Source organism: Podarcis pityusensis (assembly GCF_964106645.2).
Source record: "Podarcis pityusensis genome assembly, chromosome: 13".
Taxonomy (NCBI): Eukaryota; Metazoa; Chordata; class Lepidosauria; order Squamata; family Lacertidae; genus Podarcis; species Podarcis pityusensis.
Window position 1 is genome coordinate 35288761 of NC_138038.1, and position 24650 is coordinate 35313410.

At 39.9% G+C, this 24650-nt stretch overlaps 1 protein-coding gene across 8 annotated transcripts; it reads left to right on the forward strand.

The window, feature by feature from the left end:
• Positions 1 to 1626: 1626 nt before the first annotated feature.
• Positions 1627 to 24391, forward strand: KASH5 (KASH domain containing 5). 8 transcript variants are annotated; one of them, XM_080976218.1, is made up of 15 exons: positions 1627 to 1761; positions 2300 to 2416; positions 3288 to 3468; positions 4549 to 4710; positions 5112 to 5229; positions 5739 to 5789; positions 6193 to 6270; positions 6371 to 6427; positions 7231 to 7290; positions 9699 to 9763; positions 12099 to 12186; positions 12584 to 12691; positions 20904 to 20953; positions 21524 to 21634; positions 24082 to 24391. In XM_080976218.1, exons 1-15 carry the CDS (start codon positions 1686 to 1688, stop codon positions 24275 to 24277), a joined length of 1518 nt encoding a protein of 505 aa, XP_080832344.1. In that variant the 5' UTR covers positions 1627 to 1685; the 3' UTR covers positions 24278 to 24391. The 8 variants fall into 8 exon arrangements, with proteins under 8 accessions (XP_080832344.1, XP_080832345.1, XP_080832346.1 ...); XM_080976219.1 differs by having other exon boundaries at positions 12587 to 12691; XM_080976220.1 differs by lacking the exon at positions 21524 to 21634.
• Positions 24392 to 24650: the final 259 nt, after the last annotated feature.

Consider the following 24650-nt stretch of genomic DNA (forward strand, 5'->3'; position numbering starts at 1 on the left):
CCCCCCCCCGACGGTAGATTCCTTTCTGGACAAATCTGCCCCGTTTCAGTTGGTAAAAAGCCACGATAACGCCTCTCTCTCTCTTCGCAGGTGAACCTTTAGACCTAACCCGTGTCGTGGCTGAGGGTCTCCAAAAATCTCCCGCCCGTGGATTTAAAGCCAATTCCTAACGTTGCTGCCAATTCGAGAAGCAAAAGCAACCCGGCCTCGCTTAAGCCGTCTGTTGGCAGCCCATAATGGCTAAGCTGCTACGCTGCAAGCTACAAAGCATGCTCGAGCTATTTATTGAAATTTTAATTATTGATTGAATTTATTTTCCTCCCCGAGGAGACCAGTTGCGGCAGGCACAAGTTCGAAAAGAAAGCTTAAAGCCACTTAAAATATTCTGAAATCCATTGCCATTGAAAATGTCTTTAAAAAAGCAGGTTAAAAAGATTCTTCCGTCCAACGACCTTGGGGTTTCTACCGACCTGCAGACAAATATTACTATGGCTACCAGCCCTTTATCCCTATATCTTGTTAACTGAGCTGCCTTCATAGGGAGAACAGCCAAAGCCAAACTTTCGGCTCAGGATTGCGGCTCAAAAACAGCTTTCCTCCTCCCCTGCCTCAGACCCCTACCGCCATCCACAATAAATCAATAAAAACCCTAATTACCCCCCTTTCAAATGCAACCTGGCCTTCCACAGCTATTAATACATACTATTTTACCAAATAAACTGTTACTTTGGATTAAATACTGTGGCTGCGTACACTTGTTAATTCTGCATCCAATGCCTTCCCACCGCTGGTTTGTGAAGCAGTGAATACGCAATCCATATCTATCCTCTCTTGTTTCTCATGCAATAATGCATCCCTTCACCCCCAAAAACAGCTTCTTTCTGAATTGAGAAAAAGAAAGATAGATGTGCCAACCCCATGCATCACCTCCATAGAATATGCTATTCACAGTAGGTTGGACTCCCCAATTAATTTGTTCAAACTAAAACCACACCATCATAGGGAGGGATCTCAACCTAATTATACATTATTTTGATTTAAATAAACCTAAATTTGGGGGGTCACTCCACATATGTGAAATAGCAAATCATATAGTCAATCCAAGGTCCACGACACTATGATACAACTGAAATCCTGTGCCTGTTGGGCACACACAGCACAGGGTGCCCTTTAGGAGAGAAAATACTGTTTTCTAATATAATTCTGATGTTAGCAAAGAAAACCTTCCAAATTAGTCAACTACATCCATGCTACTGCCGCACAAAGAGATATGAAAGGAACTCCCTATTTTATCATTGTATTTCTTAATGCAATGTTTAAGCCAGGTTTAACTTTCACACAGCAGTCCTATATATGTCTACTCAGAAGTAAGTACTACTGAGTTTGAGGAAGCTTACTCCCAGATAAGTGGGTATAGTGTTACATAGCCTTAAAGTCTTATGAAACTTGTGCTTCGAACAGATGAAGTTGTTGGGGCAGTCCAAATGAGTTTAATTTTGCTACTTTCACAAAGCCTGGCAAATTACCAAAGTACCGGTAGCTTTTTTGCTTCACAGATACTGGAATTATGTTCTTGTTTTGCTTGTTGCAGGTACACACAGAAGTGACCTTATAATCTATTTTTCCTGGATAAGAACGCATCTGTGGAACCAAGTTCTGATTGTCGAGGAACTTACCTGTGTGTGATGATGGAGGATATTTATTACAAGTCACTTGAAAATGAAGCAGTTGGACAGTTAACTGCATTCTTGTCGAGAGAAAGTAGGCATTGGTCATTCTAAGCTGCCAGTCATGTAACAGTATTGTAACTGCGTCAGAAACATCTGCTCCTAGAACAATTTCCCCTTCCTCAGGGCACTTCCAGACTGTTGCCATTTTTGGTTGGGATTCAGTCACATATCAGCAAATCCAGGTCACGCAGTTATAATTAATAAGGAGGAGCAAACCTGCTTCCCCAAAAGATCAGACTTTTAATGAAAAGGAAAGTGTTGGGGAAATGCACTGGAAAGTTTGAATTAACACTTGCTTTGAGGTAACAATAAATCTCCCTGCAGACAAATCAAGATGCATGCTCAGTAAAAAGGTCATCTGGAAGCACCCCAGTTCATATGATTTCCACCATAGTTTTCCCCTTAGCTGATTTACCAAGGTTTTATCAAGCAGATTGAGATGCCCTCACCTCAGTATCGGGATTGTAAATACATTTCATAACAGCCCCAGAAGGATGACTTGGTCTGCAGATAATCTAGGCTTAGAAAAAAAATCATTTATATAAATATTACTTCCTCATGTTCCTTAGCAATGCCACGGGACAGCATTGGCGTCAGCAGCAAGAATCTCACCCTGAATGCAGGCCAGTGCTCTGAAGAACATGTTCTGAAATGCACATTCAAGGCCTGTGATCCAGAACAAACAGGTAGAAAGTTTTTTAATATCAGTTGAAAACTATCAGTCTCCAAAACTGCTGGGAGATCAGTTTTTTGTTAAGATGTGCAAATACCTTTCAGAATAGTTTAGCATCAGGTTATATATTATAGACTCTTGGCTATATGTCATTTTGTCAGTGAACCTAACATCACTGTATTGAAGAAGCATACAATTCCAGGTCAACTTTAATGACAATAAGTCCTAGTAGAATACTATATGGTACTATATGGAATACTTTCTTCTTCTTAGACGAAGTTTTATTGACTGGGTTGTGCAAAAAAGATTTTTTTTTAATCATTCATTGATAGACGTTATCCAGGACTCCTCCTAGTACTTCAAAGTTACATAAATTTATTTTAAGGTATAATAGAAAGAGAAGAAAAGACAAGAAAATAAGTGATAATAAGAAGGAAATGGGTGGGAAAGGGAAGCAGTGGTACAAAGCTACTATTCCTTTAAAAATCCTATTTTTCTTGAAAGTTGGTTCCTGATACATCACTCATTTTCTTTAATCATGGAGACCAGAAGTTAATGTATTAAAAATTAAATATAAATTCACATTACTTTTCAGACGAAGCAAAATTGCTTTGTGAGCTACTGCTATGGGGTATTTTAAAACAATACAGATATGTAGACTAGTTTATATATATAGTTCATATATTTATGACTGACGATTTTATCAGTTACAAATGCCTCATTTTTTCTAAACTGGAGAAACAAAGACGTATAAAACATATCATAATAGCTTGCATTGGTAGATAGCAGAGACAACTAAATCCAGATTTATTGTTCTATGCAATTTTTATACTTGAGTTTTCTACCTACCTGTGTAATTCTGTCTACCTGTATTCTGGTTATAGGAGAGGTGTCTGTCTTCCGAATCATTGAATATTTGCAGGAGATGACAGGGCAGAACTGTGAAGACTGGAGGTTTCGGTCTCTATATAAGAGGTTGGACCCTCAAGAGAGAGGGATTGCTGTTGATTTTTCTACCTTCTGTGCAGTTATGAAAGATTGGATCTCAGACTGTCGACAAGAGGGGTTAGTAATTGTAGTAGTCAGATATTGCCTTACACATGGCCTTGGTTTCAATATTAAATTCCCTGAGAGATGTCTGTATTGTTAGTATTCTAAGGGAACCTGAGGCATGGTGAATTTTCTTTTAAGATGATGAGTAGTTAGAGTAGGGATGGTAAACCTCTGGCCTGGGTGCCAAATGCAGGCCTCCTTATCTGGCCCTCAGAATTCTCCCCAGGCCATACACCTTCTGGAGCCATGCTCCTCTCCCGCCCAATGTATTTTTCCTGGCCAGAATTTGTGCTTGAACTCTAATGCTGCTTGCTTGCTTGCATGCATGCATGCATGGAGGATGGAGAAGATACATGAATATGTGACTTTCTCAACTTTTAAGAAAGCAGAATAGTAACATTTTAAAAAATTGAGACTCTACATCAGTCTTGCCCTGGTGGTGACTTTCCAAAGATTTTTGTCTACAATTCCCATCATCCCTGACCACTAGCAATGCTGGTTGAGGCTGATTGGAGTTGTATTTTTGGGGGACACAGGTTTAGGGAATGTTGCTGTACATGTTGTGCTTTTCAGATTAATCTCCAGCTTCACTAATACAGTGGTAACTCGGGTTACATACGCTTCTGGTTACATACGCTTCAGGTTACAAACTCCGCTAACCCAGAAATATTACCTCGGGTTAAGAACTCTGCCTCAGGATGAGAACAGAAATCGTGCTCCGGTGGTGCGGTGGCAGCGGGAGGACCCATTAGCTAAAGTGGTGCTTCAGGTTAAGAACAGTTTCAGGTTAAGAACAGACCCCCGGAATGAATTAAGTACTTAACCTGAGGTACCACTGTATAATAATTTTGTCTTTCCTGCCTTCCAAGAGTTCTGTGAGGCCTAATATAAATAGATATGTAAAATGTTTGTTATTTTGGATTATTTTCTCTCTTCCTCTTGAAAGAACAGTCTTGGTGAAGGCTAGCCACCTTCTTCTGATCACCTGCAGAGGAAGGAAAAACAGAATTTGATGTAAATTTATTCATGATTTAAACAAAGGGAAAATATAATTCTGGCTTATTTTCCCACCTGCTTTTTTCCTAACAAAAGGGAAGATGCTGTAGACCTAACAAACAGCATCCAAGATCTGCAACATGGCAACAAGCAGCTAGCAGTGCAGAACACCAAGCTGCAAAAGACTATTGAGGCTGCAGAAGAGCTCAACTCAAGACTCTCTGAGGAGATCTGTGACTTGAAGGGGAAGCTGAAAGGGTAAATGTTGGAAGTGCTTGACCTGGTATCATTAATTATGACTAATACAAGAAGGCAAATAGACAGGGCTGTAGGAAGTGGGGCAAGAGCTTCGTTGAATCTATGGAACATTGAGGGGCCATTGGTTGTGCTGAAAAGAGTTATTGTAATCTTACACTGTACCCTCTGATGTGCATGTATTTCCTTACCTTCAATACCATTCCCTATTTCCTTCCCTTCTGAATACAGTCCTACCTACTCAACATATGTTTGGGTTTGGATTAAGCTTTTTTTTCACTTTTCAACCCCCTGTTTCGTCTCCAGTTCTTGGGTCTTTCTCACATACGGTAGCTTGATGATAGTGAAGTTTGGAGGTAGAATTCAGATCATTATAACTAAACAGCCACCATTCTTTATTACAGCACCCAGCCAGCCTTGGAACAAGCTAGGGTCTTGGCAAATGAATTAGAGGATCTGAAGGTTTTCTCAAAAAGTCTGGAAGAAGAAAATAGTAAACTGCACACACAAGCCCGACAGCTGGTAGGTGCTTCAGTTTAGTTTCTGGTAAACCTTCCTGTTTTGTAAAGCTTATACACCGTTGTCTCAATTTGTTTGAGTTATTCAAATTACATTTTGGATTTTGGGTTGGAGAGTTTGGGTTTTTATCTCAGTCAGTTCTTCTGAAACAGAGAAGAAAGGAGTTCATGTAGTTGAATACACATGCAAATGTGTTGTGCATGTGGATAATTCTATAAAGCTTGTTAGATCATAGAATCATAGAGTTGGAAGAGACCACAAGGGCCATCGAGTCCAACCCCCTGCCAAGCAGGAAACACCATCAGAGCACTCCTGACACTCCTGACTCCTGATGAACTTGTGACAGCTGGCTTTTTAGAAACTGCTACTGTTTATGCCTGTTTGGATAATATATCTGCACAAGAAGCTTTCACAAACCACTTCAAGTTATCCTTTTGCTGAAAAATGTTATATTGGAATTCTGGATCCTCATACAGGCTAATCAAACTGTAACGTTCTCTTCCAAACTTTAGGTAAAAGAGCAGCAGTTCCTTTCTGTTCAATTGGATAAAGTGCAGGAGATGGTGAGCAGGGGCAATGGGGACTTTAAAAAAGTAAAACCAGCCATGTCAGCTGTAGGATAACACAAATGTAAGAAAATGAGACATGTGGTTCAGTGCAGGTTGCTGCTGTTTGCACTTGTGGCATTACAGTACAGGTGAAATCTCAGCTGTCAACTGCACAATGGAGAATAAGCATCCATTACATACAAGTCACTGCATGTGTAATGAAATTCCATACAAGAAGTGACATGTCCTCGTCCAGGATATCATCACACATATGCACACACCATGATATCCCTTCAGAATGGGTATCTTCCTTATTAATCTAAAAAAAAACCCCAGAGGCTGTGTAATAGCAAACTGATGCAGCACATGGGAGATAGAAATGTAGAAATGTTAAAAGTCTGTTGCATTTGTCTTCTAGAACAAGAAACTGCTTCTGGAGAAAGAAAGCTCAAAGTGTAAAATCAAAGACCTGTTTACAAAGAAGGCTAAAATGAAGGTACTTAAAAATACCCATGTTCAACTAGTTTGTCAGATGACTGCTGTTTTTGTAGTATGGATTTGAGGGCATCTATTTGTATTCTGCTTTCTTCTTGCAGTCCCAGATCTCTGAATATGAAAACCTTATCTCCTGCAAAGATGCTGCCCTAAATGAGGTGAGGTATATATAGGGAAAATGACAAATTGGAAGTCTGAAATTAAGGTGCTATGATGGAGGTGAGCGTCTGGGAGTATCTGTTTTCCTGGGTTCAGTGACACTGTGGGTGATAGTAGCACCACATATTGTTCGTAATGTGGTGAATTTTCAAGTTGCACACCTCTTTGCATGGAATAAGAGAGTTCTTGCTATCCTGTCAACACACTGGGTTTAATTACAGGTTACCCATTGAACAATTTTGTACATTGGTGAGTCCATGGACTGAGTGGTAGTTTCCAGTGGTATGAACAGGGAGTCATTTGCAGCATCCACCTGTGTCATGAAGACAATTTCCCTGTATTTCCATTGGGAAAGAAGCTATCTGAATGACATCATGATAAGTTGCTAGTTTGTACGTTATATTGCCACCTAATTGAACAAATCTTAGTTGATTAATTGTGATTAGTTGCACAACTTTTATTTGATTGAATATAGTTCCACACGGGTAAAAACAATTTAAAGTTAGAATTGATTAAACATTATGGTCCTATTTGTATGACTTGATAATCTTTGAAGTATTATATATATCCTTCCTCTGACATTTTTTACAGCTTTGGCTTGTCTCTGTGTTCAGGGATCACTAGGTGTCACTGCAACCTCATCTCTAGACATAACTTGGTTCTGAAAAGAAACCATACATATTTTGAAAAATTAGTTTGGTGACAGAGGTTCTATAAGATTATGGTTTGCTTTGAGATAAGGTTGAGTTACTTTCTTGTTTGTTTGGTTTTTATTATGTTTGATTATGTTTTGTGTTCACAGAAAACAAAACACGCTGAAGAACTAACAGTCACCTTGGATGAATACAGAATGGTAGTACAGGTAATGTGGGACTAGGAGGAATCTAGAGTGATATATATATTTTACAGTCTAGGGTGAACAATTATTTACTTATAAAAATATTTATATACTGCTATTTATTTTTTAAAATATGTAAAACCGTACAATAAAAAACATGTAAAAATGTTAAAATCAGAAAATAGTCAACTACTATGGAAAGATGTATTCTTAATTGCCTGCATAAGCCTTATGGACTAGAAAAGTTTTCAGCAGGAGCTTAAAAGTTGAAACAGAAGCCACCTGCTAAATCTCTATTGTCAGAGTACTCCACGATACTGGGCTGATGACACTAAAGTCTTGGGTTTCTTGTTGTCAAATGATCCTCACCAACTTGGGAAACAACCAGCAATGTTCCAACAATGCTCCTGAAGATCATCTCAGTCACCAAGCAGGGATATAAGGGTTCAGGTGGTCCTCAAGGTACTCTGGACCTAAGTTTTTCAGGGCTTCATAAGACAATATGAGGATCTTTACCCCAGCTTGGCAGTAGATGGACAGCTAGTGCAGATATTACAACAGTGGTATCACATGTTCTCATCCAGATGCCCCCATCAGCAGGCTGGCAGCTGTATTTGGAGTTAGTTAGTTGTGTATTAACCAGAAGTATCCCCCATCAATTTCTATGACCACAGAAAAACCAAGTCAGAATTGGTAATAATGATAAGGAATGGGAAATGATGAATAACAGGTTCACAATTGTAGATCCCAAAGGCTCATATTCAGTCTATGACAGATAGCAGAGGCTACCCTAGGAAAAGGAACACATAGACTACTGGATGGGGAGCAGTATGCATACAGTGCAAAAACTGCTAACATAACTCTTTGATATTTAAACAAATGAAACGGAAAAATTTCAGATGATGTGGAGTTAACATTGGAACAATATAACATAAGTGTTCCCAAGGCATTAGAGCAAATTAAATGTTTTGGAGAAGTGGTGGGTTTTAAAATAGACACAGAAAAGACCAAGATGTTAGTCAAAAGCATGGATGAGCAGTCGAGAAATTTGGGGATTTGACTGACCTTGAGAAATCTCAACTTATTTCAAGATAATTATATTAAACCGTGGAAATAGATTTAAAAAGAGTTGGCAATAAGGTAAAGGATGAAGCTTTCCCTACTAGGTTAAATTTCAGCCATCAAAATTAATATACAGTAGTACCTTGTTTCTCGAACTTAATCCGTTCCCGGAGTCTGTTCGACTCCCAAAACCGTTTGAAAACCAAGGTGCAGCTTCCAATTGGCTGCAAGAGCTTTCTGCACTCAAGTGGAAGCCGCGTCGGATGTTCGGCTTCCGAAAAACATTCACAAACCAGAACACTTCCAGGTTTGTGGTGTTTGGGAGCCGATTTGTTCAGCAACTAAGCCGTTCGGGAACCAAGGTACCACTGTACTTCCTAAAATTATTCCAAATGATCCTGATTGTTCATAATTTAAGCTGCCTCAAAGAATGGAAAAAAGATATGATTTGAAATTTACTGCATGCTATACACTGAAAGAGAATCACATGAAAATGATCCATAGATGGTATCTAACTCTGAGTAGGTTGTCTAAGATGTATAAAGTAGAATCAGATTTGTGTTGGAAATGTAAAGAAATGGAGGGAACCTTTTTTCATGTGTGGTGGGCATGTAAAAAGGTTAAAGAGTATTGGGAAATGATTTACAATGAGATGAAAAAAATGTTTAAAACAACTTTCCCCAAAAGATCAAAGGCATTCTTGTTAGGAATAGTTCAAGCAGAAGTTCCCAGGTGTCAGAAAAAATTATGTATGCTGCAATATCAGCTCATGTATTATTAGCCCAAAAATGGAAAGTGAGGGAGGTCCCTTGTAAGGAAGACTGGCAATTTAAGATGATAGAATTTGTGGAACTAGCAGGTCTAACATATAGAAGAGAGCAAGAAGAGGAGTGGAAACCTTTTGCTGAGTATATGGAAAATAATTGCACACAGCTGAAAATGCTGGCAGAATTAAGATAAATTCGACAGGTTAACTAATATTCGAGTATTGTACAATGACTAAAATGGTTATAGTAAAGAGAACTGACTAAAATGGTTATAGTAAAATATGCAGGTATAATAGGCAAACAAAATGAACCATGGAAGGGGAAGGAGGGAAGCCACTGATTAAATGGTATTATGTAAATTGTTTATTTTGAAATGTTAAACTGAAAGTTCAATAAACATTTTAAAAAAGAAACATTGAAAAGTTTATAGAATTGAACACAGAACCTTGCAAGGTAGACCCATACAGACTTCCCCACTTTACTTTGTGCTAGTATAGTAGCTACCATACTTGTGCATCAGGTTCTCTCTGTATTGTTCCAATTTTAGTATATGTGCTGCCGAAGTGAGCACGTGCATCAGGTTCTCTTTGTGATCTCCATTAGGAACTGAAACTGGAGGTTAGCAGACTTCAAGAACACCTGTCCCAATCCTATCAGGACCAATACGTGTAAGTGTTGCCAGAATAAGCTAGGTGTTCTGGGGGGTGGTTAGGATACAGCAGGCCCAGATGTATCTAGTTTGAAGGAAGGTGTGGTGTCCAGCCAGGGATAGCTCTATGATTTTTGTTACAGTTTCCTGTAAAATCTTTATTGTGTTAAACTAAGAATTATCCTTTCGGGACAGTGAAATGCTTTTGAATTTTCCAAAAAATAAAAAAAAAATAAAAAATCCCAAAAGCAATTTCAAAATGATTTAATTATTTTAACTGGCAATTGTCAAAATGCTCCCTGTTTATGATTAGCTTGAATTCTGTATGAATCATATTCTCAGAATATGCCCCTAAGTAAGCTATTATGTTTTTGAGGATTGTTAGCAAGACGTTTTCATTTAATTTTAATTGCATAAAATTAAGCTTCTGAAGTGTATGGGGTTTTATCATGTATTGTTTAATTCCCTTGTATTTGGAAGTGCTAGTTTTAAATTGTGGTACTTCACCCTGAGGTTTAGTGATGGTTCAGGATACAAATTTTAACTAAATGCATGAATAAAATTGTTATTTATATTATTAATAGTAATTTTTCAATACTTTTTCAGTACAGTGGTACCTTGGGTTAAGTACTTAATTCATTCTGGAGGTCCGTACTTAACGTGAAACTGTGCTTAACCTGAAGCACCACTTTAGCTAATGGGGCCTCCTGCTGCCACTGTGCCGCTGGAGCCCGATTTCTGTTCTTATCCTGAAGCAAAGTTCTTAACCTGAAGCACTATTTCTAGGTTAGCAGAGTGTGTAACCTGAAGCGTATGTAACCTGAAGCGTATGTAACCCGAGGTACCACTGTAGTGTAATATTAAGCTCTGGTAAATCTGTTAAAATTGAGTGCCCCCTGGAGGCAGATATTCAGACAGTGAAAGCAGACAGCTTTTTCCTCAGAGGGGACAGTTCATAGTTGCATGATCTGTCCAAGACTAAATGAGGTTGTTCATATCATCCTTATTGCTCTCATTCTGTTCTTCTTCTTCTTTTTAAAAAAGACTTAACAATTCCACAAAGCAGCTGAGCAGGGAGCTGGAATGTTTAGGGAATGATTTATTTGGTCCCAGGTAGTCGTACCTTGGGAGTGCTCAAGAAACGGAACAGATGCAGCTTAATTTGCTGTCTCAAGAGAAATTAGTTTTGTCCTCTCCGAGACCTGTCCATCTCTCTCTCTTACGCACGCACATCATGTTCTGTGACCCAGTTCTTTGTGACTAGCACTAAGAATCTGAAATAATTTGTTCTGACTTGCTAGGGAGACACTGAGGTCAGGTCTGGGTGTGTTACGAACATGGATAATTTTGCTTTGCACTTTAGTGAGACAGGGGTTTGCACTTCTATTAAAGGAGTCATTTTGATTTTTAAAATCAGAGCTGGAAAAATATATATTAAGGTGATCTTGCTATCCTAATGTTATCCAGACCTAAACAGTCTTTGACAGATACAAACAGAAAGTCTTTTATAAACAAATTGGGTTGCATCCAAGCTTGCCATCTTTCATAGCTGACTGATAAAACCTCCTATCTCCTGCTGCAATAGTAAATGGAAAAAGTGTTTTGTTTTGTTTTTATTTAGGTGCTATTGTGGGATTATAACAACTTTTTTTTAAAAAAGGAAGGCTAAGCTAAAAAACTGTTTTGGCACAAATTAACTGATTAAGAAATGATTCCAACCAGAAAGGCTGCATGTGTTTTTAAAGATTCATTAAAAAAATTGTACTAAAACACACCAAGCAGCCCTGGAGAAATATTTTAATAATATTTTTTAAACTATAGTTGAAAAGGTGTTTTAGTGTGAATTAAAAGAGTAATTAAAAATAAGCATGCTATTAAAGTAGCACTGACCGGAAAGGGTAATAGTGAAGGTGTGTGAAAGAATAGATACATGATGATAGGTATACCCACCTGGTATATCACTGTACAGCTTTTGAAAAATACAGAAGAATAGTACTAAGGTGATCTACCCCTGTGGAGATTGTGCTAGTATAGTCTGAACAAAAGACAGAATCACCATAGGGAGACCCCAGGAGGACAATGATTTGATAACATCATGCAGATGACCCATAAATTGTAAGTGAGCAAAGCATGAAAATTCCAGAGGAAATTCTAGTGTAGAAGAGTACTAATAGCGTTGTTAATTTTTATGTTGTTATTTTTATGTTAATGTTTATTGTTAATTTTGCTTTGTTAATTACAAGGTAAGTTGTTGATCCTCGGTTAAGTAGCCAAGGAGGTTCATGTAAACTCCCATTTTAATTGTTTGCAGTTCTGTTTGACACAATGAACTGTTAACATTCTTTTTGATGCAGGCTGCCAGGAGATTTCCTAGAAAATGTGAAGACCTGCTCACAGGCCCCTGCACAGCCACTCTGGATGGAAATTGAAGAATCACAGAGAGTAAGTTGTCACAAATGAGTCTTGCTTCTTGGAATGTCTTACCATTGCTCTCACCATAAATGGAAAGGATCTCAAGACTTAACTCAGACAAACCCAGAGTCTTGGGTAGATGCTTGCTGTACAGGGTTACACATTTATCTAGTTTGAAGGGAGTTGTTGCTCAGCACTAGTGATGTTGCAGGCACTATCCAGTACCGCCTGTGATACTCACACAATGACAACACTCATAGTAGCTGTTGTTGTGCTAAATGGGAGAAAAATAACATTTTGCCAGTAACAAGATATTACACTTTTGTGTATTGGAGAAAAGCAGCACCTGTGACACAGAAGTGTATGTTGAAGAAAGGCTTAATATTTATTCAGCTATAAAATGATGATAGTCCCTTGCTGTCTTCAGCAGCAGTTTGGCGAGGAGGCTGATTTGCCTAGTCCTTTGTGTGGGATGTTGACATCTTTGGTGGCAGATCCATTGGCTTCAGGTGACATTGGATCGTTGGCAGAAAGGGTAAGTGTGGAATTCACAAGTGGTAAGAAAAATAACGACAAAGTTTTCTTCCTTTAATTCCAGAGAACATGTCTGCTGAATTAAAGCTACCAGTATGCTGTTAGTAATATCGAAACTAGATTGACTTCACACCAAGCAACACTTTAAGCTTTGACCCCCGTTTCAAAAATGGAAAATCATCTCAAAAACTGATCTGACCACCCCATCCCATAGCACACACCTCCCATAGCACACACCTCTAATTTTCTCAAAATAACTTTTTACCTACTGATATCTGGAGCTAGCTCAAATTTTGTTTTGTTGGGCCAGGTGCTGTATATATTTATTTTTCTAGAAAACAGAGCATGATCCATAGTCTTATCTTTCATTACCTTGGTAACCTTTCTCTGAACTCCAGTTTTGAGGCCTGCCAAGATATATTTTAATACTAAGGACCCAATGTGTGGTGTGACTCATTATCCCAGCAGCCTCCCACTGTTCTGTTTCTCTCTGTCTACAAATTGGTATACAACACAAGCAAAAGCACCAAGAATACTGTGGCTTCCAGCTGGTAGACATGCATTTGCTGTCACATCAAAGTGTGGATGGGACTTGTTGCCTTTTTGTTGCTGTAAACATGTAGGAATTTGTGTAGGTGTAGAGTTATGGTGCTGAAAATATGAACAAGTCCCCTGCTCAGTTTAAGAAGAGTGCATGACCAGAAATCTTATGAATTGGACATTGTGGCTAATGCCTTTGGGGTGGAGTCAGTTGTGCTCTCGCTTGCCCTATTTGTTAAAGGGGTTTTGTGAAATCAAGCTGTTTCTTTATTATGCAAGCTGCAGTAGCATTTTGTTGGCAATTGGAGGGGAGGAACTGAGGACTGTATGGGTGGGTGTTGATAAAGCGTGCCCTGTCCTTGCATCTTGAAAAAGACCCCTGTTAACTTGGGCATATACTAGTGGACATGAATGTGGGGGGGAAAGAAAGCCACGTTAGATGTAGGAGCTGGAAGACGGCAAACTGCACAAGGCAAGCACACTGTTTACAGTATTAATCTCCTCCTCCTGTTTAAAGAGCATTTGCTATCCAGTTGATTGAAGGGAAGATGTTGTTTGTCATGTTGTAGTGAAGAGGAGCCTTTTCTCCTACCTCCATAGTCATATATGAGCCAGATGCTGACAGTTTAAATGGATGTTTGTACCATGGCAAGTCACAGAAGCAAAGCCAACACTGAAAGTTTGGAGAGACATATGGCCGATCAGCCTGATTTTCAAGGGAAAGTGGGACTCCGGCATTGGCACCAGAAAAATGAAAAGCCCATTAGGTTTCCTGTGGGGTGCACAGACTACACAGTCTGTGTTCAATTACAAAACAGGCACCGATGGAGCTAACAGGGACATGATTAGCAGTAGGGAAGTTTAGTATGAATACTAACAAAAAGACATTAGCTGCTCAGTATCTAAGAAAGCTGGTACTATTTTGAATAATACTGTTCTGGAGGTTATGATAGTTTGCATTAGTGGAGATAGTTTCACACACACACTCCTTTCTTGAGGTATACACTAACATCAGAAGATGCCTGGAAATGCTTACTTAACATGTAAAGGACCACACACAGCATTTTCTGAGCTTCCTTGAGGCTGCAGTTTGGAATCTCAATAAAGGTACATTTTCAAGGAACAGTTTTTAGGATTCTGACAAAAATCCTGAAAACCATTTGCCTCCCTGAATTAGTTTGCAGGGGGATTAGACAACATTGTGTCAAGCAAGTGTTATGCACTTTCCAGTGCATTTTCAGTCACATTTCTTATCACCAAAGTCTGGAAGTTCAGCTGGAACTCACTGGAACTCTGTTCCGGTACCTCTCAGGTAGGTCCCACTGCCATTATAAGAGAACAAAAGAGGCATTCATGGTGAGTTCTGGCAACTTTTTCCCCTAGAAAAATAGCACTGGATGTAACCAATCAAAATTGGTTGCATAAATCTTTATCTCTGACCATTGTTGCCATAAATCAGGCTCTTATTCCTGTTTAAACTAAAAAAACCAATGATACTGTGAATGCCGATAAGGGAGATGTAGCAAAAGGAAAGAATTTAAAGGCAAAAATATATCTGATCTTACATTTAATGGAAAGATCTGATCCTGGTTGTGGAGCTTTCAGGAGAAGAGGAGAAGCTCATGATGGTAGCCAAGACAGCTAAACTGTCAAAAAGGACAAGGCAATGGAAAGTTTTATGCTACTAGAGCTAACTTCTCGACAAACTGAAGCAAGATTTTAAACATGATCTACAGGAAGAGTAGAAATTAGCCTTAAAACCTATAGAAACTTCATTGGATTAGACAGAATCACAATCTTGGATGTTGCTGCAATAGCAAATGAAACAACTAAAATGGGAATTAAGCATTATAAAATAATTTAAAAGCTGTCTGACTGAGCTAAAGATATCCAGCTTTGTAAATGTCAGACAATGCTTTGCACCATTTAAATGTTAAAATAAGAGGCTTGGAAGAGACTCAGAAATGTCTGATACTAAATCCTTCATTTTATATTGATTAATCAAATAATGCCTGCCTGCCTGCCATTACTGACACTGACAATGCTTATCACTCTGGTGCTAGTTTGCAGTCCAACAACAACAGGCTGAGAGAGATCTTGGTAAAATTTTCACATCTTTCAGCTAAAGAAATCATTTTGAACGTGATCAGAGATAAAGAAGGTCTGGAATTGGAGGGCACCAATATTCTAATCTCTGTCCAGCTACACACGGTTGGAAACAGGCTTTGAAACAATACACAGATCAGTGGCAGAAAGCAGGAATCCAGTATTGCTTTCAGTTAATAGTTAGAATCAGTTGTGTCACCCATCTTACCACAAATAATGATGAAGCACATAACATACTTTATTTACCCAGCCTATCATCAGCATCCCAGCAGGGAGATCAAAGCTCAGATGATCTTGTTGGTGGCAAGGAAAAAAAATAGGTATAGAAGAGGAGAATTCCCTGGATGCCAACATCCAGGTTTGGGGCAAGTACTCTGGTGAGATAACCCCAGCAGAGATTTAAAAGCACAAAATAGGCAGCAAGGTAAAGCATGGCTGTTAGACCTTTAAAATATGCCCTTCTAAGTTCCTTCCAAAGTTCTCCTCTTCCCCTAACATAGAAAAATACCAATCCCCCCCCCCAAAGTTTAAAGAATTGTCCACCATACAGGGGGATAGTTTTGTGAATAGAGTCTGTTAAGGTTTCTTGTTATACTTATTCCTAACTATCTTAGCTTCGTGTGACAGTCTAATGCCTGTGAGTTCTGTGGATGAATTTTGGGTGCTGGGTGGTACATTGAAGCATAAAGCTTCAGATTTTGAGAAGTTAACCCGCAGGCCTGATAGTATTGTGAAGTTGCTAAGCTCTTGAAGTCTTGCTGCTCCCATGTTCAGCGGGTCAGGTGTCATAATCATTAAATCATCAGTGAAGAGTCCAATCATATAGTTTTGTTTTCCAGTTTGGACTCCCTTGATGTCTGGTGTTTTAAGGCATATAACTAATGGTCCTAAAGCTAAGATGAACAAAAAGAAAGAGTGGACAGCCTCTCGTCATTCTATTTAGACTAATGAAAAATTCCTTCTTTACAAAGAGATAATGTGTCTCAACCACATTGTATTTGCAAATTACCCTTTCCTAGGCCAAAGAGTTGTTTTTCCATCTACCCAAGTGCAAATACGGGAGCTTGTACCTTGTTGAAAGGTAATTGCTTTTCTATTAGATGAGAAAAGGATCAAACAAAGAAGAAGAAAAACCTTTATCTGAGTCTAGTGCCTTTTATACAAAAATCACAATTACTTGCCATGTTGGGTTATTTACTGCAAATGGGGCTTGCTTACCGTAACAGCCACCACCTGACTCCATCATCTCAACATTTGTTTGATTGTACTGGATTTTAGTTAAAAGAAAACTCAGAAGCAGATTTTCCTTTTCTGAATGATGCTGAAGAAGGCCAAAGATTCACATCAGTAGGAAGACTCATCACTCTTTACTTCCTCTGTTTATAGCTGTTGGAACTAGATACCCTTCTATTTTCCTTTTTTTTTATTTAAATGATATTTATTAGAAGTTTAAGAATTAGAAAAAAGAAGAAAAGAAAACAACAAAAAAATTGACAAAACATACATTACAATACATAAAAAGAAAAGCATAAAAAACAATACAACAATACAGCAAAAAAAACAATAACATTAAAAACACACATCCAATGTTCCATATCTTTATCTTTCATTTACTTGTTTCATCGACCTCCTCACACCTCCCTTTTTGTATTCTAATTTAATTAATTGTTTCGGCAAATTCTTTCCATCTTTCTCAATTTTTGTTATATAATTTATCTTAACAATCTAACCTATTAATTACCTTAATTTATTTAACCTTATCTTACCATAAAAAAACCTTAAAACTTAAAATTTAATACTTATTTGTACATGACTCCTTATATCATTTCTACTAAAGCCAAATAGTTTCATTCCAACATTTTTCCTAATACTCGTTAATTTTACACTAATTCTCAAAATAATTTTTTAAAAAACTTTCTTCCAATCTTCATCCAACGTCTCTTCTTCCTGGTCTCGGGTTTTGTCAATCCTTCTTGTCCATTCCATCTAGTCCATCAACCTGGTGATCTTATGTCCGAGGCTCTTAAGTCTTTTCCATGTCCCTTCTGCAGATCTTCTTGCTGTTTATACCTGCACTTTACTTTGTCTTTTGTTGATCTTTTTCTTAATTTATTTCCTTTCTCATTGGGGGGTAGGTCTTGGGAGGACTCCAATCCAAAAATATCTCCATCTCCCCTCAGCGGATCAGCCCATTCCCCACAGTCCCATTCCCCACAGTCAACACTGTAATCCAGAAAGTATTTAAAAGCATGTTTCAAAGTCCTTCCAAAATTAAGAGCCCTCACAACTCCAGACCCCCCCTGGTCCACTCCAGATTCAAACTTCAAGAACAGTGGCTTATGCTCCTGCAAGGCCTCGAGTCTCTCCATTTGTGTTACTTGAGGTTCAACAGCAACCTCCTCCATTATCTTCTGCACTTGCACTTGCCCTGTCAAAACAGGTTCCTGGATTGGTTCCTGAATGGTTTCTATATGGGTATTCACCGTTTGTCCAAAGTTTTTAACTGCAACAGTCATCAAATCCATCTTCTCATGCATCTGCTCCAGCAAAGCGCTTGTCTTGCAAAAAGCAAGCACCAAAACTTCTTCTAAACACATTTTTATTCAAGGTCAGAGTCTGGTCTCACGATCCTAATCTTCACAGCTGTGAAATCCCCAGATCGACTCCAGCAACAATTTAACAAGCTCCCTCTAGAGGAGACAATTTCTATTTGTATCCATCTTTTGAAAGCAGGACCAACAAAAGAAAATTACTTTCATTTTTCAAATATTTTGTTTCTTTTGAATGCAAAAGGCAACATTGGAATCAGTTTGTTTCTCTTTTTTAACTATCTGGCAAAAGACGTTCCATTCACAGTCAATGAACTTCCCCATAAATTTCTGTCTCTGACACCCCGTTCCCAGGTTTGAGACGGTGGAAACTTATCTTTCTTTACTCTCTCTCCTGCAGGCTTGAACAGTCAAAAATCCCCCCCCTTTTCTCCTGCTTCCAAGAGGAGTTTTGGTGGTAATAACTGAAGGAAATTTAGACCTTTATATACGACTTTCCAGACTTTAGCTTGCAAAGTCTTTGCTTCAATCTATTTACAAAAACGGGAGGCGGACTTCCTGTTTAGAACCTTCCCGCTTCAGTGCCAAATTAAAATGTTTCTTAATCCAATTTTCCGTTCTACTCACGGGTACTTGTTTAGAGTCCAATTGTCCACAGGAAAAAGTCAGCGCTCTCCGGCAACGGCTGTGCAGCTTCACTCCGTAAAAGTAGCGGTTGATTCAAAACACCGCGCCACTCACCCCGCGTCGCTTTGGATCCCCGAAAAAGGGTTTCCCTGCGAGTAGGGGAGGCACTCCTGGTGTCAGCCGAATCCCACGTTCCCAGGCTTCCTCCGCCTGGGATTTTTAAAGGGTCTCCGCCTTCGCCGCGGCGGCAAGACCCGATTTTCACGGAGCGGGTTCCTCTCGGTAAGAGGAACTCCGCCATTGCCGATGGCGCTAACCCAGAAGTCAATACCCTTCTATTTTCCCTTCATTTTGTGGGAACAGCCTCCATCATTGGGTTGTTCCATCCTTGGAATGAGGCAGCTGAATGTACACGTATGCCAAGAAACCATACTCCTCCAATGAAAGAGATAGGTGTCAGCTACACTGCCTTGTGGATTACCAACCTTTTGGTTCCAAAGATGGTTGGACAGCACTTTGTATGCCTCCTTCTGGCAGCTCCTGCAGTCAAGCTGGTGCCAAATATATTGCGCTGCTTTCCTTTCGACTACATCAGCGAGTCTGAGAGGAGGGTCTTGTTGTTTGAGTAGCCCAGGGCCTCTATGCACAGCCCAGGCTTGTGCCCAACGGAGGTCACTTTGTTGCTGCTAATGCAGTGGCTTGACTTCACCCCTGAAGGCACACTCCATTGTCTCTCGAGACAGATGGATACCAACAACTAGGCAGAAGCAATCACTCCTTTCTCCCATATTTTTGTGGAACCTCTGAAAAGCATTGGTGTACATTCTTGGTGATGTCAACTTATCTTCATTTTTCTGCGGTGAAGGCACCTCTTTAAAAAGGAAAAAATGGCCAGTTTATACCTTAAATAAGTCAATAATAAATAATAATACTTGCTCCAGACTGTCCTGCTTTAGGCAGCAGGTGTGTGTGATATGTGGAGGAGGAATTGTATATTTTAAAAAAACAAAACACCTGCACATGGAATGCTAACATGCCAGTAAAAAGTGTTCAGTGCTTTCCATTAGAAATGTTATTTTTCTATACATATACAGAGAGGTTTCCCCTTGTTGCCGGCATCCGTCTGTCTCGGGAGACTATGGAAAAGTGTACCTTCGGGGGTAAAGTCAAACTGTTGGAGAGTTACAGTGCCAGCTATGGTTGTTGAGAAGGGAGAGACGTATTTTACTGCTGTTGAGGTAGATGAAGGCGTTTGGTTTTGCTTCTACAGGTGCAGCATGACGTTTTTTCTCTCTGCACTCCTCCCAGCAGTCATTCCTCTTCTGGTCCTCATGGGGGTTATTGACCTCCCCCGAAACAGGAAGTACAACAGTCCTAGAAAAATATTAGCACTCAGTTTTGAAACAGGCATAAGATGGCCAAAGGATTCAAAATAAATCTCTTTCAAAAGTGCCAGTGGGAAGAGATTGCACCCACCATTTGGGTTTGGGGTCTAAGCTGTAGTATAGGCATAGGCAAACTCGGCCCTCCAGATGTTTTGGGACTACAAATCCCATCATCCCTGACCACTGGTCCTGTTAGCTAGGGATCATGGGAGTTGTAGTCCCAAAACTTCTGGAGGGTCAAAGGGGGAAGCAGGATGAAAGAACCAAGGAAGAAGCTGCAGGGCAGGAGGGAGGAACTCGTGGTCCTCTAGAGTTGCTGGACCCCAAACTCCCATCAGCCCTAGCCAGTAAGAGATTATGGGAGCTGAAGTCCACTAACAACTACAGGCCACAGGCTCCCCACCACTACTGAAAGATAAAGAGCAAGAAATTGTAAGATACTGGAAGTGATCCTGGATATAACTGGAATGTGAATGCAAATTACTTACATTTTATAAGAAGTCTGCTTTAGGGATAAGGATAGGAAATGCACCTCAGGTGATATGTTTGCTAAAGAAGCCTTTCTTTTCCATGACAACTTTCCATAGGAATGTTCGTTAATATTCTCAAAAAGAGTTTGATTTCATCTACATAGTTAGCTACAGAGCATTTGATGTGTTGCAATTGCATGATGACTTTGCATATTGTGAAAAGCACGTTCAAGGCTGTGTAAAATTGTTGGGGGGGGGAAAGGTTGCACATAGACTAGGTACAGCATTTGTACCTGCTGTTCTGGCAGGATTTTGTTCCTTTTTGAATTGCTTTGTGGAACATATTTCTTAAAAGCATTGTGAAGAATTAAAACTTTCAAATTTCATGAGGAGTCATTTGGTGTATCAAACGCACTGCAAAGTAACAGACTCTCAGACAGGAGAGAAATAATAAGAAGGCTAGTATGTAGGTATAATTTGTTTAATTTGCATTAAAAAACATCTTCATCACACCAATCAATTTTGTTTTCCCCAAGGCTGTGTATTCTACCTTTCCAGAAACCACACTGCTCAGCTCAGCAGAATCGTAAGTGTGCATGTTGGCCCCTACCATAAGGCAAGATGAGGTGGTCTACTTTAAGTACAATGGATGAGCAACAAACAACTTGTTTTTAGGAGGGCACTGTATCATACTACACTTTGTAATCATGTTTCTAATCAGCAAAACATGAGCATAATCTCCCACACAGAAGGTTTAAAGAATCAATTTCAAATAGGTCAGTCTAGAAAGTAATATGAAACTGAAAATGACTTATATAGCATATGCTCCAGGAACAGTTGGTTTCTTGCACTGTTTCAAGGACTGTCTGAAGCTGGGATATAGGCACAAGCCTGTTCCTGGATTAGCCCTAATTGTAAGGAAAAATAGAAAGAATATGCCTTGCTGCCCAAATCCCCGACTGTAATCCTCTCCAGTGTATAGTTGCTGTTAATACCAGATGCATAGTGGTGAAATCAAATTAAAGCACCATGTTCAGGATGCAATGAATTATTAAACTTATGCATATGCTTCTGTGGTGCAACAAATGATAGGAAACAAATGTTCCAAATGAAGTATTTTGACATATGAGGTGTTTTAATGTGCTTGGCTCTTCAGAGATTCTACAACAGCCTCTCAGGAACAAGCCTTAGTCCCAGTGTGTGGCGAGCTAATCCCAACTGTTAGGGAGAAGTCAGATGAAAACTTGTTTGAAATCCTGCTTCAAAGGTCAGGAACTACTGGGAACTACTGCAGTTGTCACAGACAGTTTTGACAAGAATGTGATTTGTGCCTCACTGTTGGAACTCCTTTGTAAGATTTATGCTGTGGAAAAACTTTCCTGCCATATTGGGTTATGTGGCCTTATAGAGAATTTTACCTTGAAGTAGATTCCCTTCCTTTCCATATATATATATATATATATATATATATATATATATATATCTCACACCTTTAGCAGATTTCTTACAGCTGCTGTCTAGATCGATGCAGAGCTAGAATTCAGCAGCAGAAGACACTGTCAGTGTATTGTGACCCCATACACTGTGAGTGTTGTGAATACTAAAGGGGATCACTTTCAGACCCAAGTAGGGTACCTTTCCTCCACTACTGAGTAACCATGCTTAGCCCCACATATTTGAATTTAGGACTAAGGGTTCCCAGGCAGTTAGGTTCGCTTCAAGGCAAACTATACTGTAGTTGCCTGTTCTTCATGTTCTCTGGACAGTCTCAATATACGCTCTAAATCTGTACAGTCCCACTTGGGTAACATCTAAAGCTAGATAGGTTAATGTGCCCTCCAGCTCCATGCACACATCCAAGGTCCTGCTCATTTCTCTCTTGAGCGCTGCAGTAGTGTCACTTTGGGATTCCTCACTGCACACAGCTGGAGTAGAAAAAAAGCCTGTCTTCTAATTTGTTTATTTAACAAATTTATAAACCAGAGTCTGAATCCATCCAGGTGGTGTGGGGTATTTATCTGCTCTAACTTTCGTTAAGTTTTCCCATTCTTCTTAGTATGCATTTATTCTACTCAGTTTCCAAGCACATCTTGGCCACTCCTTTTTGCTTCCCTTCTAGCCTTTGATTCAGAAAATCAAGTTACCATATTTTTCGCTCTATAAGACACACCAGACCACAAGGCGCACCTAGTTTTTGAAGGAGGAAAACAAGAAAAAAAAATATTCTGAATCTCAGAAGCCAGAACAGCAAGAGGGATCGCTGTGCAGTGAAAGCAGCAATCCCTCTTGCTGTTCTGGCTTCAGCGATAGCTGCGCAGCCTGCATTCGCTCCATAAGACACACACACATTTCCCCTTACTTTTTAGGGGGGAAAAGGGGAGTCTTAAAGAGCAAAAAATACGGTATTTAGAAAGTGTTCCTCTGGTGGGAGTAAACTTCTACTGGGCAGGCACTGTTTATGCCTTGTTTGTCCAGAAGATGGCTGTCTTATTGACTTCTGCCACCCCAGTCTTTAGGAATCAAGTACTAGAGCCTCATGCCTGTGGGCTCTTTGGGGGAATGCTCTGGAGTGGCAGATGGTGTTGCGACCTGTGGTCTCCAAGCCATAGACTAACTGCTCAACACCAGCTCCATCAAACACTGTGACTTAGCCACTGTTCTATTCTCTGGGGTAGCAGACTTCCTCCAGGGATGCTTTTGATACTGGCAGACTTCCCCAGCAGCTTAGGGCAGAGCTTTCCAAACTTGTTGGTGACACACTTTTAAAGTCATGCATCATTTCGCAACACAGTCATTCAGTTTTACTAGCAAACCTGAAGTTAAACTAACCCCTTTCCAGCCCTGGAGGAGTGTGGGGAGCGTTCACGCAACACACCTGCACATTGCAGCCAACACACTACACACAGTTTGGAAATCTCTGACTTAGGGGCTTAGTGGTAGTTGTCCAATGGCCTGCCAAACGTCTTATCACTAAGTGACATAGCTTTTTGAACTTGTCTCTAAAAAGACGTGGAGAAATGAAATGCACTACCTACTTCCTGACAAGAATCTCAGTAATTTACAACACAAGAAGGCAACTATACCAACATGGGCTGCAGTACTTGACACCTCCTATCCAGTGCTGAAGTTTGCTGCTTGGTCTCCACAACTTCCTTTGGCAGGGGGAGTTCCTCCCCTTTTGCTCCTGTTATGCATGGTCCAAGCAAGGGTGAGGTCATAGTGGGTGGATCCTCACAACTTGTTCTGGAGTCTTTGTCCCCCCCCACCAGTGATGGTAATACAAAACATGTCCAGGTGGGGAACACCCTCCAGTGGCCCTCACATAAACACTGCATGGTCTCCCGCAGAGAGAAAGCTGCACATAATTGTTCTTATATTCCTGGCAGTATTAGTGTTTCACACTTTTTACTACCCTGTTCCCAGGTGGCCACAGTAAAATAGGTGCAGTCTACAATATAAAGTGGCAGGGTGGTTCAATGTTGCACACCCTGCTCCACCTTGCTGTTCTTTGGAGAGTCTGCTGCCTTATCTGAAAACCACAACTGCTTCCATCAACTTTCCCAACTCTACCCAATGACCGTTTCTCCTCTTTGCTTTTGTCTCCTTATCACCACCCCCTCCAAAACTTGTTAACTTGGAACGGGTTTGTTGACGTTGGTGGTATGAAATTATCCCACAGGAATAAGAACAGCACAATGTCCTCTCTCCACACAGGTTTCTGGTCTCATCCAACTGCCTCTTACTGCACATCCTTTGGAATCTGGTTCTTCTAGGGCTCCCTGCATTCATTGCACTGCTTGCAGTGTCCTTCTTAGTGCTACCGTTCAACCAACAACCTGCCTGGGCTGAATCCAAGGGATGCTCTTGGCCTCAGTTGCAACTGCATTACCTACAGCCACCACCTACCTAACACCATTCCCTTTCCTAGTTTGTGGAGAGAAAAGGAAGCTGCTAAGAAGTCCTGATGCAAGACAGATAAAAGAACCTGTAAAAAATAAATGGAGTGAACCACTTTTAGGTTTAATCTTGGTGTGGACACAACATTCACAGTTTTTTTTTGCCAAGTCTGTGGGACATTCAGACAGCTCATTGCTCCCACCTAATAGATGATAAACACTCTGTTGACCGGGATCTAACATTCCAGTATTTTTGTGACTTGTGAAAAAAAGTAGACTATTGTCCATTTTCAAATGTTGCATTTTTAGGCATCTTTAAGAGAAGCCTCTTCAGCCTAATAAAAATCACGTTCAGGAAAAGCAAAAGGTCTTCTTTCATATAAACAA